Source organism: Panthera uncia (genome assembly GCF_023721935.1).
Source record: "Panthera uncia isolate 11264 chromosome A3 unlocalized genomic scaffold, Puncia_PCG_1.0 HiC_scaffold_11, whole genome shotgun sequence".
Taxonomy (NCBI): Eukaryota; Metazoa; Chordata; class Mammalia; order Carnivora; family Felidae; genus Panthera; species Panthera uncia.
This window is the reverse complement of record NW_026057578.1, coordinates 42508671-42521014: the sequence shown is the minus strand read 5'-3', so window position 1 is coordinate 42521014 and position 12344 is coordinate 42508671. Positions and strand designations below refer to the sequence as shown.

The 12344-nt window shown below is 43.6% G+C and overlaps 1 protein-coding gene across 1 annotated transcript in view; it reads right to left on the bottom strand.

Moving 5' to 3' along the window:
- KAT14 (lysine acetyltransferase 14) overlaps positions 1-12344 on the bottom strand; it is a 36978-nt gene that overhangs the window by 6020 nt on the left and 18614 nt on the right. Inside the window, exons 7-8 of the mRNA XM_049651182.1 lie at positions 1694-1830; positions 666-841 (exon numbers count right to left, since the gene is read on the bottom strand). Coding sequence (XP_049507139.1) covers positions 666-841; positions 1694-1830 — 313 coding nt within the window. The remainder of the gene's footprint in view (positions 1-665; positions 842-1693; positions 1831-12344) is intronic.

The window sequence follows — 12344 nt, the reverse complement described above, 5'->3', positions numbered from 1 at the left end:
TCTTATTTTCAAAGTCTGCAATTGGGGTATTTGGCTTTTTAAAAATACCTTTTCGGGAAGCCTAGGTGGCTCGGTTGGCTAAGCGTCTGACTTCGGCTCAGGTCATGATCTCAGTTTGTGGGTTCGAGCCCCACATCAGGCTCTGTGCTGACAGCGTGAGCCTGCTTGGGATTCTAGCTCTCCCAGTCCCGCTCATGTTTTCCTCTCTCAAAATAAATAAACTCAAGGAAAAACAAAAAAAACAAAAACAAAAAAACCCCTTTTGGCTGTACTAACACTCTCCAAGTAACAGCTAAGTAAACAAAATTACAGAATTATTAAGCAAAAAATAAAAAATGTCCAAACATGTCCAAACTACCAGCCTGTATACCACGGGTAGACATTACCTGGTATCTAAACATATGTAGAAGCAAAATAGGATGAATCTTTTACTCTGGCACTGAGAAACATACAAAAACACTGTTTATTACTTTAATTGCTGGCTCCTTCTTGAACTTAGGAAGAAAGAGGTGTTCATATTTTACTCTTTCCATGAGAGTAGAGACAAACTAAATGAAATCGTGAGTAAAGGTTTTAGAGTCACACAGCATGCACTAATTTAAAAAAAATTACTAACGTGAACTAGACAGAAAACTGATCTGCCTAGTTTGGGAGGGGGAACATACCAGGCCAGAAAAACTCCTGACACATAGAGTTTATTGTTGGGATGTGATTTGGCCGGACGTAGCAGTAATCAAGAGGTGCGTCAGCTTCCGGGGTCCAATGAGGGTCACTCCTATGCAGGTGGGAGCGAATCTGTGACAGGAGCTGCAGTTTGGGTGGCTTTGTTTCATAATCACGCCTCCAAGAAGAGAAGAACAAGATTCAAGAAAAGAACAAATTCAAGTCAAGAAAAATACCCAGTATTATTCCTAGCCAACTGATTCACATAAACTCTTCAATCTGCTACTTTATATGGCAGGGAGCTTGATAAGAGCTACGATACTTTTCTGGCATGAAATTTAAAATTTGCTCTGTTAACATACATCAGACCAAACCCCTCTATACCGACCAGGAAGCCTGCTTGTGCTGGAGCCTGAACAAACAGAGTGAGGAAACAAACAGCAGCCTGACTCAACCCTGAGAGCTCCAGCCCAGGACACAGCCCAGGGAGGGATGGTCCAGCTCTGCCAGGGCCGCTGGGGCAGGCTCTCACACTGCTTCTCACGGGGCCGGTCTGGGATGGCAGTGCTGGACAAGGAGGATCCTGGGACTCTGGGGCCATTGTGGCGATCAAGACAACACGCTTTCTCAGGACAGCACTGGGGGGCCCTAGCCAGCTCGGCTTCCACAGCACTGCCTAGACAAGAAGACTCATCATCACCCCAGATACAAGCCCAAGTGAGGCATCTCTCCCATGTTCTCATTTTACAGACTACTAAATATACGCAACTTTAAAATTTAAAAGAAACACAATGAAATACAATCTAACAGTGTTAACTTGTTCTTGCTTTTTACACTTCTGTCAAACGACCATCCTTTCTGCAAAAAAACGTACAGTTCAAATAAGCCAAGGATCAGACTGCACGCGGAGTCCGTGCCGACGCCTGCTTACAGGGTTGGTCTTGACTCACTCTAACAGGGGACCAGGGTGGAGAAGCCACAAATGTCATTCCTCACAACACACTCAACATCACAGCTCTTCCCCACGTACCTGATGTAAGGTTTCAAGATCCGAGAGGTGTAAGGGCTGACGATACTCTGGTCCACAGCCATATTTTCTGATCCCACCAAACGATACAGAAACTTAGTGGTCTGGTGCCGAAACCCTTTCCTGGATGGCAAGGCAGTCTAGGAGAAAGGAACCCCAGTGATGTAAAAATAGCCACTCAAAAGACTGTTTTAACTTATCAGATAATTAGTACTTAGGACATTGCTTTGTGTTAGAAAGTAGGTCTTTTTGTATTATTTCTTTGGAGAGCTCAAGTTTCAGCACAAACCTCATAGGTACCTTTGCATAAAACTAGATATGAAAAACTAGGGCCGTTTGTAACAGTTTAAAATCTAAATAATTAAAAAAAAATTTAAGTCACTTAAAAAAAATTTTAAATCATTTAAGTGAGTGAAATGCAGGACTGAGCACTGGATTTACAGCTTCCGCAAGTTTCATTTCACCTGATAACACAACCAACCCAGTCATCAGATACTAACCTGCACTAGCGTCAACTGGGTGACAGACACGTGGGTCACACTGTAGAAGCAGTCTGTTATCCACAGAGCGGTAGGGGCCAATTACTGCTGCCCCTGTGTATGGATTCATTAAATGATGACTCGGGACGCTGGGTGGCTCAGTCAGTTGAGCGTCTGACTTCGGCTCAGGTCATGGTCTCATGGTTTATGAGTTAGAGCCCCACGTTGGGCTCTGTGCTGACAGCTCAAAGCCTGGAGCCTGCTTCCAATTCTGCATCTCCCCCCCTTTCTGTCGCTCCCCTACTCACACTCTCTCAAAAATAAACATTAAAAAAAAATTAAGAAGTAAATAAATAAAATATGCCTCTATTCCAATGAGTAAATTTGATAAGAGTAGGACTGATGTAGATTAGCATTCCTAAGATAAATCAAGACAGCAGAGAAGCCCCGCCAGGGGTTGAATGAGAAGGTGGTCTGCGTTTCTTAGGTGAGTGTCCTAACAGAACAGGTGGGTTTCACACTGGGAGCCCGACTGGAGATGTCTGTTTCCGGGAGTGCTGCCCCAGGGCCCTCAGTCGTGTAGTAACAGAACATGCGCAATTAGGGTTTTACAGCAAAGAGCCCAGATGGAAGATTAAAAGGCACACTTATAAAGTGGTTTGCCAAGGGCTGGACGAAGTTTAGAAACCTGAGTTGTTTTTGGAGAGTCAGTTTGCTCTTTAGCTTAGAAAATAACTTTCTTGGAAGGAGAGCAAGAATTTCTTCTTTGTAATTTCTCTTATTACTATCCCAAACTGGACACCAAAACTTTGAAAGGATGACTTTGAAATTCTTCCAGCACTTTCAAATAAGTCTGGGAGGGCAATTCAGAGCTATGGCATGTAGTGTCCAAACACGGCCTCAACACTTCCTCCTGTACCTGTGGGGTGCTGTGGCTCCTTATGTCAAACAGCAGAGTCTGTTCCCTCCCCTTGAATGAGGGTGGGCCTGTGACAGGCCTTGACCAATTACCAAGTGCAGAAGTAACATTCTGCGACCCTGAGCCCAGGCCCTAAGAGGACAGGAAGCTTCTACTTTCTCTCTCTTTGCGTCCAGCAGCCATGGTGTCCAGGCTGGACCACTGAATGCGTAGAGGCCACATGGAGACCAGCCCGGAGGAAGGCCATCCTGGTCATTCCAAACCTGATTCAGCTTCCTGTTGAAGGCAGCCACGTGAGTGACCTCAGCCTTCAGCACACAGGGTAGAACCACCACCCAGTTGAGCCCAGTCAACCCAGAGAATCAGAAGAAATATTAAATATTGTTTTAAGCCTCTAAGTCTTGGAATGACTTGCTGTGCAGCAACAGATGACTGAAATACCAGTCACCGAACCACTGGCCCATGAGAGACGATCTGGTTAATGTTTCGGGGTCAGTTTTGTGGAACTCCACAGATGTTACCCAGTACCCCAACTTCTTGCCATCTCTGCTTTCACCCTAGTCTAGACCACCTTCAACTTCTGCCTGGATCACTACCGCTGCTTCCTATTGGTTTCTCTGCTGCAACTCTCAGCCTTTATCACCCACGTTCCACACAGAGCCCGGAGCTTCTTTTAAAAACAAGTAAATTCACTTCCCTTGGTCAAAATTCCTATTTGGCCTTCCCTTGCAATTCATAGTTCTTACCTGGGACTTACAGGATCTGTCCTGTTACCTCGGCAACCCCACCTCCCACCCACTTCCTCTGCCATCACTATGTTCCAGCCCATCACACCAAACTACCTGCTGCCTGAGGGCCTGCCCCTGGGCCTTCTGCCCTGAACCCCCTTCAGCCTGCCTCCTCCTTGTGGACCAGGACTGGGCCAAGTGCCACTTCCACCACAAGACTGTCCTTAAGCACCCATCCAACGTGCTACCACTGCCTTCTGCTCTTCCCCTCCACCGCAACACCCGCCTTGCAGGAAATGATCCCGTTTAGTGAGTTAGTCCTGTCATCTCCCCGCTCCATAGGGTGGGCACCTTCTGCCCTAATTTGCTGCGGTGTCCCCAGCTAGAAGAGTGCTTGGCACACATGAAGTATTCAACTTAGGTTTGCTGAATGACAAAATGGTGGGGAAAGAAGCATGCCAAAGTCAAATAAGTTTGGAAAATGTTAAATGAGTTTCTTCAAACTTCTAGTTCTAAATAAAAGGAGCACTAGATGGGCTGCTGTGTTCCTTCCCATCTGTCTTGAAAGATGCCACAAAAGTGAGAGGGAGGACGGAACACAAAGGCTGTGAGAAACCCCAGGGAGGGACCAAAGGTGGCCGGGTCCACGTGAGGCGGCAAAGGCCAGCCCAGAGCACACTCCGCACCACAGGTGGGGAGGGGGAGCTTCCGAGTTAGGCCACTTCCTCTTGCAAGGTCTGCTCTGGGTGGACCTCGGCCAATCAACTTTGCCAGCAAGTGTCAGCTGGAGGGGTCACATCAGGACACTGCTGGAGCCTCAAACTTGCTAACAGGGTGTCAAGCCAGGAACCAGGCTTTTGCTCTTCCCTTCAGGTGTTTATACCAGCAAAGGCATCTGGTGACACCAAGAGAATATTCTTTCACAGGGGGAAAAAAAACAAGATATGTCAACAAAGAGTGTAAATGAAAAGAAAGCAAAGTAAACCAACTGCACTGGAAACAGCAGAATTAATTTACCAGACAGCCAAGAATTTTCAAAAAGCAAATAAACAGTCATCAGGGAAATGCAAACCCAAACTACAACGAGATACCACTTGACTTCCACAAAGATGGCTACAATCAAAAAGAGTAACAGTGCCTCAGTGGCTTAGCTGACTGAGTGTCCAATTCTTGATTTCAGCTCGGGTCATGATCTCGCGGCTGGTGAGTTCAGATCCACGTTGGGTCCTGTGCTGACAGTGCGGAGCCGGCTTGGGATTCTCTCCCTCTCCCTCTGCCCCTCCCCAGCTCTCTCTCTCTCAAAATGAATAAAATAAACTCAAAACAAAAAATCCAAAAAACAAAAGGTGGAAACAACCCAAGTGTCCATCAACTGATGAGTGGATAAACAAAATGTGGTACGCCTATACAATGGGGTATTAAGTAGCCATAAAAGGGAATGACATGCTAATCTATACTACAACATGGACAAATCTTAAAAACATGCTGTGAAAGAATGCAGTCAGAAAAGACTATGTATTATGGGGTTCCATTTATGCGAAATGTCCAAAATAAGTAAATCTACAGAAGCTGGGAGCTGGGGGGGGGGGGGGGGGCAGTAATACTGATGAAAATGCTCTAAAATTAATTATGATGATGGTTATCCAACTCTGTGAATATAGCAGAAACCACCAAATTGTACACTTTAAATGGGATTGTATGGTATATGAATTATATCTCAATAAGGTCGTTTAAAAAAAAACAACATAATAAATGGACTCCAGGGTAATAAACCTAGAAACAGGAATGAGTGTAGTTATGATGGATCTCTTACTCCTTACTGGACATTAAATGCATGACCACTGAAACAAAGCACTCAGTGAATGAGTAAGGGACAGATTGAGGATCTCTTCACAAAGGCAAAGGAAGAGAGAAAGGAAAGAATTAATGTGTCGACATCCATATTAGGAGTCCAGAAAAGGAGGAATATATTTAAAGAAGCAATGATAGAGGCACCTGGGTGGCTCAGTCAGTTAACCATCCAACTCTTGATTGCGGCTCAGGTCATGATCTCACAGTTTGTGAGATCAAGCCCCACAAAGGGCTCCACAATGGGTGTGCAGCCTGCTTAAGATTCTCTCTCTCTCTCTCTCTCTCTCTCTCTCTCTCTCTTTCTCTCTCCCTCTCCCCCTCTCCCACTCGTGCATGCGTTCTCTCTCTCTCTCTCTCTCTCAAAATAAATAAATAGACATTAAAAAAAAAACACAAGACACAATGATAAGGACTTTCCCAGATGGGGGGCACCTTGCTGGCTCAGTTGGCAGAGCATATGACTCTTGATCTCAGGGTCATGAGTTCAAGCCCCACGCTGGGCATGGAGCCTACTTTTAAAAAAATCAGAATTTCCCAGATTAAAGAATCATGTAAGAAGACTTCTGGTTTCCTGTCCAGCATAAAAGGAGAATGGAAGCTGTCAATACATTCTAACAAGAGGTTAAACAAACTGAAAATCGACAACTCTTCTTGGATCCATCAGAGAATTGAGATCACAGGGCACACTACTCCCCCCAAAACTGGAAAGACAAACACGTGCATACAGAGAATCATAACTTAGCAGAGTAGAAACCTCCAGGAACCAGTGCCCAGTAGGAAAACTTAATGAGCAACAAGCAAAGTGCTGGAGACACAATGTGGAAACCTCTGAGAGACAAAACTCTGGGTGGGGGATGCACATTTTTGTGACTTTTACCTCCAGGAGCTCTACCAGGTTCTCGTGGTAGGGATCAAAGAAAAATCCCCTCAAGCTTCCGGCAGGGAAAAAGCAGCCGTTCTGAAAATACTTCAGAGTACTTCGTCTTCTTAACAAGGCCTGCACTCAAGAGAAAGTATTTTACCAGAGCCTAACCTACTGGGTTTCATCAGAGCCTAACCAACTTGTGGAAAGGGAATTGCCCATCTCCAGCTCCCGCCAGTTATTCCATGCAGCCTGTGTCGGTCACAGCCCAGAGGCACATGTTCACTAACAGACTGAGAACTAATCTTAGGACCACAGAAGGCTCACCACCATACCACCAAAGGCCTCCTTTCCACAGTTCCTTTTCCCCAGTAGGTTATATGTGGCTTTCAACTAAAAATTACAAGGCATATTAAAAGGCAAAAAAAAACCCCACACTCTAGGGGCACCTGGTTGGCTCAATTGGTTGAGTGTCCGACTCCTGATTTTGGTTCAGGCCACGATCTCACAGTTTGTGGGACTGAGCTGTGAAGGGCTCTGTGCTGACAGTGCAGAGCCTGCTTGGGATTCTCTCTCCCTCTCTCTCTGCCCCTACCCAATTTGCACATTTGCACGCACACACTCTCTCTCAATAAATAAACATTAAAAAAAAAAAAAACCATCCAAAAACACAGTCTAAAAGAGACAGAGAAAGCATCAGAACCACTCAGACAAGGCAGACATGTTGGAATTATTAGACTGGGAATTTAAAACAACTATGATTAGTATGTTAAGGGCTCTAATAGACAAAGCAGACAACACATAAGAACAGACAGACAATTTAAGCAGAGAGAAGGAAATTCTAAAAAGAATCAAGAAGAAATGCTAGGGATCAAAAATGTTGTAAGAGAAATGAAGAATCACCTTTGTGGGCTCTTTAGTAGACTGGACATGGCTGAAGAAAGAACTTCTGAGCTCAAGAATATGTCAAGAGGAACTTCCAAAATTGAAAAATAAAGATAAAAGAAGACTAAAAAACCCAGAACAGAACATCCAAAACTGTGTTACAGGGACAAAAGGTATAAAATACACATAATAGGAATACCAGAAAGAAAAGAGAGAAAGGAACAGAAGAAATATTTGAAGCAATAATGACTGAGAATTTCCCAAATTAATCAAGACACCACACCAAAAAGCACAAATCCAGGAAGCTAGAGAACAAGAGGAGGATAAATGTCAAGATCAAACTGCTTAAAAGCATAAAGTTGAACAAAAATCTAAATGCTCACACTAATGCTTCAGTGAAGCTCAATTTTCTTTTTTTAATTTTAGAGAGAGGGCACGTGCAAGCGAGAGAGAGAGAGAGAGAGAGGGGGGGGGCAGAGGGAGGAAGAACCTTAAACAGGCTCCACTCTCAGCACAGAGTGAGACACAGGGCTCAATCCCACCACCCTGGGATCATAACCTGAGCCAAAATCAAGATTTGGAGGCTCAACCAACTGAGCGATCCAGGCACCCCAGTGAAGCTCCACTTTAAAGTAATCTGTTTGGGGTGCCTGGGTGGCTCAGTCAGTTAAGCATCTGACTTCAGCTCAGGTCATGATTTTTCAGTTCATGAGTTCGAGCCTGGCATCGGGCCCTGTGCTGACAACTCAAGAGCCTGGAGCCTGCTTCAGATTCTGTGTCTCCCTCTCTCTGCTCCTCCCTCACTTGTGCTCTGTTTCTCTTGAAAATAAATAAAACATTAAAAAAAATTTTTTTTTAAGTAACCTTTTCACTCTCTTCGGAAACCTCCTCTCCTCCCTTCTTAGCCTTTTGTTTTGGGAACCCAGTACCACGCTGAAGACATGACAAACAAGGCTGGCAGCACAGACACAATTCCTGACAAAACAGGCTAGATCCTGTATTTCCCTATAGAACCCCCAGACCCTTCCTCCTGGCAGGCTTGCAGTTTTGAAGGCCTTAGCCTGCTGTAACCTCCTTTGCCTGGCAAAGCAATAAATCTACTGTTTCTTTTTATCCCAAACTCTTGTGTTGTCTTGTGTTGTACTGGGCTCTGAAGCAGAGGTTACTGGTTTTTGACAGCATATTAGCATATAAGACACCTGTGACTGAAGGAGAAGTACACGATAAATGAGATTAAAAAAAAAAATACTTTAAATGCGCAAATAAAATTAAAGATCAGAAACAAAGACAAAATTCTGAAAGCTTCCAAGATATGAGAGAATAAAACAGGAGACCACCTACAAAGAAAGAAGAATGAGACAAACAGTGAGGCTCTCAGGAGTAATAATTTCAAAATGTTGAAAGAAAAAACAAAATTACAATTTTATATCCAGCTACGCTATCATTTAAATTCAAGAGTGAAATGAAGCTATTCTTAGGCATACAGGTATTCAAAATTAAACTCAAAAAGACCAGATTTTTAAAAACTGTTAGAGGAAGTAGTCTAGCAAAAAATTAACCTAGGAAGAAATGATAGGAAGTAAGGGTGAATAAATAATTTAGTGAGGTTTACCGTTGTCTAAACAACACAAAAGAAAAAAGACAGATAAGAGCACACAAAAATATTCTGTTTGAAGGGAAGACCACATGATAATATTAAAAAATTAAGAGAAAAAATAGATGTCCTAAGTTAGAACCTACAAAAAGAATAAAAATTGAGCATATAACTTTCTTTATAGCAAAGAATCAACATAATATACTTTCTCTGACAACACATATTTAATTAGAAATTAAATCAATTACTAAAAGATACCTTAAAAATTTCTATGTATGTAAAAAGTAAACAAACCAAGAAACAAACTGTTGTGTTACAGAGGAAATAATGAGAAAAATTACAAAATGCTTAGTACTGATTGATAATAAACTCCCATCACTTCATGAGTCACAGCTAAAGCAGTATTGTAGGGATATTTATAGCTATGACTACATTTATCAGAAAACAAGAAAGAGTATGGGTTGAACAAATGCATTTAGAGCTGCTCCTTGTGTAGCTGCATTAAAACGGTACTAAAGTTCCAGGTTAAGATGGGGGATTAAATGCACAATTTTACTCCCTCCCCAAACCCACTAAACCTACAGAATCAGCCTTCTAAAAAAGGGAGAGAAGCATACAAAAATAGGAAGATCAGGGGAAAAAAACATCTGGGAAGCAGATGGATAAATACTAACTGCTTTAAAGCCCAAACTCCCAAGCTGGCTTTGGGTTAGGTGTGAACCAGCCCAATCTGTACCACAGTACCCTCGTAAAACCCAGTGGCAGCACCAGACTCCTCTGGAGCTGGGAATAAATGGGGTACTTAGTAGAAGGAGCAGGTAAAAGTTGTGTGCACAGCAGTTCGATTCCCAAATCTTCAATCCCCTGCTGCCAGGTGGCTGCCTCCCCACAGAAGTCTGGAGGTCCCATCTCTAGAGAAGGTGTAACCAGCGCTCTGGAGGGACAGCTCATCTAGCACGAAGGTGGGAGTACAAGTTGAAGGCTAAGGTCCCTCTTCCTCTAAGTGGTAACCAGGATTTTGAGACTGGGAGACTGACTAGCCAGGGGGAAAGACCTCAAGGAAGAGATGTTGGGGGGTCCTTGTCAAAGGATGCTCCTAGATAATGGGTCTGTACACAGAATCTCAGGTTCGGCCTCATTTTCCCTCACAAAGGGAAAGCACTGCTTCTGGTATTGAAGTTGTCTCTCAGCCTGCCCCAACACTAGCTTGGAATTTTGGCTTTAAGTTCAAGGCCTTTCAGACATGTAAGGTCTCCGATTTTACTTCCCAGGCAGCTTTCCTCAGGAAGTCACTAAGAATATGCTCCACTAAAACAAGGGACTAAAATTACAGCATGGCAAAGATGAGGCACAGGAAACGGTAAGATTCAAAACAGAAGAAGGGCAAAGGAGTCTCCAGTGAAGGGACAGCCCAGGACCACTACTGGGTGACAGGTGTCACTCAAGGGGCAGCTACAGAGGCTATCATAAGTCCCTGCTGCACTGCACCATCTTTTATTTACTCATTTTTATCAGTTTATTTTATTCTTTTCACCACAAATGTACTCTTCAGGGGCACTTGGGTGGTGGCTCAGTGGATTAAGTGGCCAACTCTTGATTTCAGCTCAGGTCATGATCTCATGGTTCATGAGTTTGAGCCCTGAGTTGGGCTCCTGAGTTGGAGCCCTGTCAGTTGGCGCTGACAGTGTGGAGCCTACTTGGGATTCTCTCTCTCCCTCTCTGTCCCTCCCCCACTCATACTCATTCTCTCTCTCAAAATAAACAAATAAACTTTAAAAAAATAAGTACTCTTTAATCCCCATCCCCTATTTCACCCATTGCCCCACCCACCTCCCATCTGGTAACCATCAGTTTGTTCTCTATAGTTAAGAGTCTGTTGGTTGGTTTTATCTTTTTTCCCCCTCACTTGTTTGTTTTGTTTCTTAAATCCCACATGAGTGAAATCATATAGTATTTGTCTTTCTCTGACTGACTTATTTTGCTTAGCATAATACACTCTAGTTCCATCCATATTGTTGCAAATGGCAAGATTTCATTTTTTTATGGCTGATATTCCATTGTGTGTATATACATATATGTATATATATATACATACACACACACCCCATCTTCTTTATCCATTTATCTATCGATGGACATGGGCCGCTTCCATAGTTTGGCTGTTGTAAATAATGCTGCAATAAACATAGGAGTGCATGTATCCCTTTGAATTCATGTATTTGTATTTTCTGGGTAAACACCAAACAATGTGATTACTGGATCGTAGGGTACACTGGACCATCTATAAAACCTAAGGAATTGTAGCCCAGAATATCACTGGTGCTCAGCTTGGCTTCACCATGTACTCTGAGACTCCTCTACAACCTCCATGCCCACTCCATGGATCAGTTGAGGACACATGCCCCACAAACAACTGCTCGGACCTCCTACAAGCTGGAAGGAACCACATCAGTCCAGACGCAGGAAACAGAGGGCCCCACTGTCCCTGCCCAGATTTCTGCCACACTGAGTGTTATACACTGCAGCCCTGCCTGAGGCTCAGACTGTGGTAAGCCTTACACTCCCCAGAAGTGCCTAATGACCTTGAACACTGACTTCTCTACAAAGGGGTCATGGAACCTGAAGCCAGAATGTGACTGTGGGAGCTTCCTGGGGCTGCCATATCAATGGCTTGTCACAAACGAGATGGCTAAAATAACAAACTTATTCTTCCACAGTTCTAGAGGCCAGAAGTCAGAAATCAAGGTGTTAGCAGGGCCATGCTCTCTCTGAATATTCTAGGGAAGAATCTGTTCCACACTTTCTCTTACCTTCTGGTGTTGCCAGCATTCATTGGTATCCCTTACTTGTGGACACATCGCTCTGCCTCAGTCATCACATGGTGATCTCCCTGTGTCTGTTTCTATGCCTCTTCTCTTCTTCTAAGGATACCAGTCACATTGTGTTAAGTACCTACCCTGTTCCAGTATGACCTCATCTTAACTAATTACATCTACAAAGGCCCTATTTCCAAACAAGTTCACATTCATGGGTACAAGGGGTTAAAACTTCAATATATCCTTTTGGGGAACACAATTCAATCTTTAACAATGACCCAGAGAGATTGCTTAGCTTATTCTCTCCTGGAAGCCTTCATCTAATAGTGGCAATTTCTTACACAGCTAGATTTGTGCCTCCTACTTAGTTTTTTAAAAACTAAAAGTGACATAAAAAACTCAGAGCGGCTCCCTCTTAGGGGGAGGGAGTAGGCAGTACACAGAACTTCCAAGGTGCTTGTGTGCTCAGTTTCTTTCTTTCTTTCTTTCTTTCTTTCTTTCTTTCTTTCTTTCTTTCTTT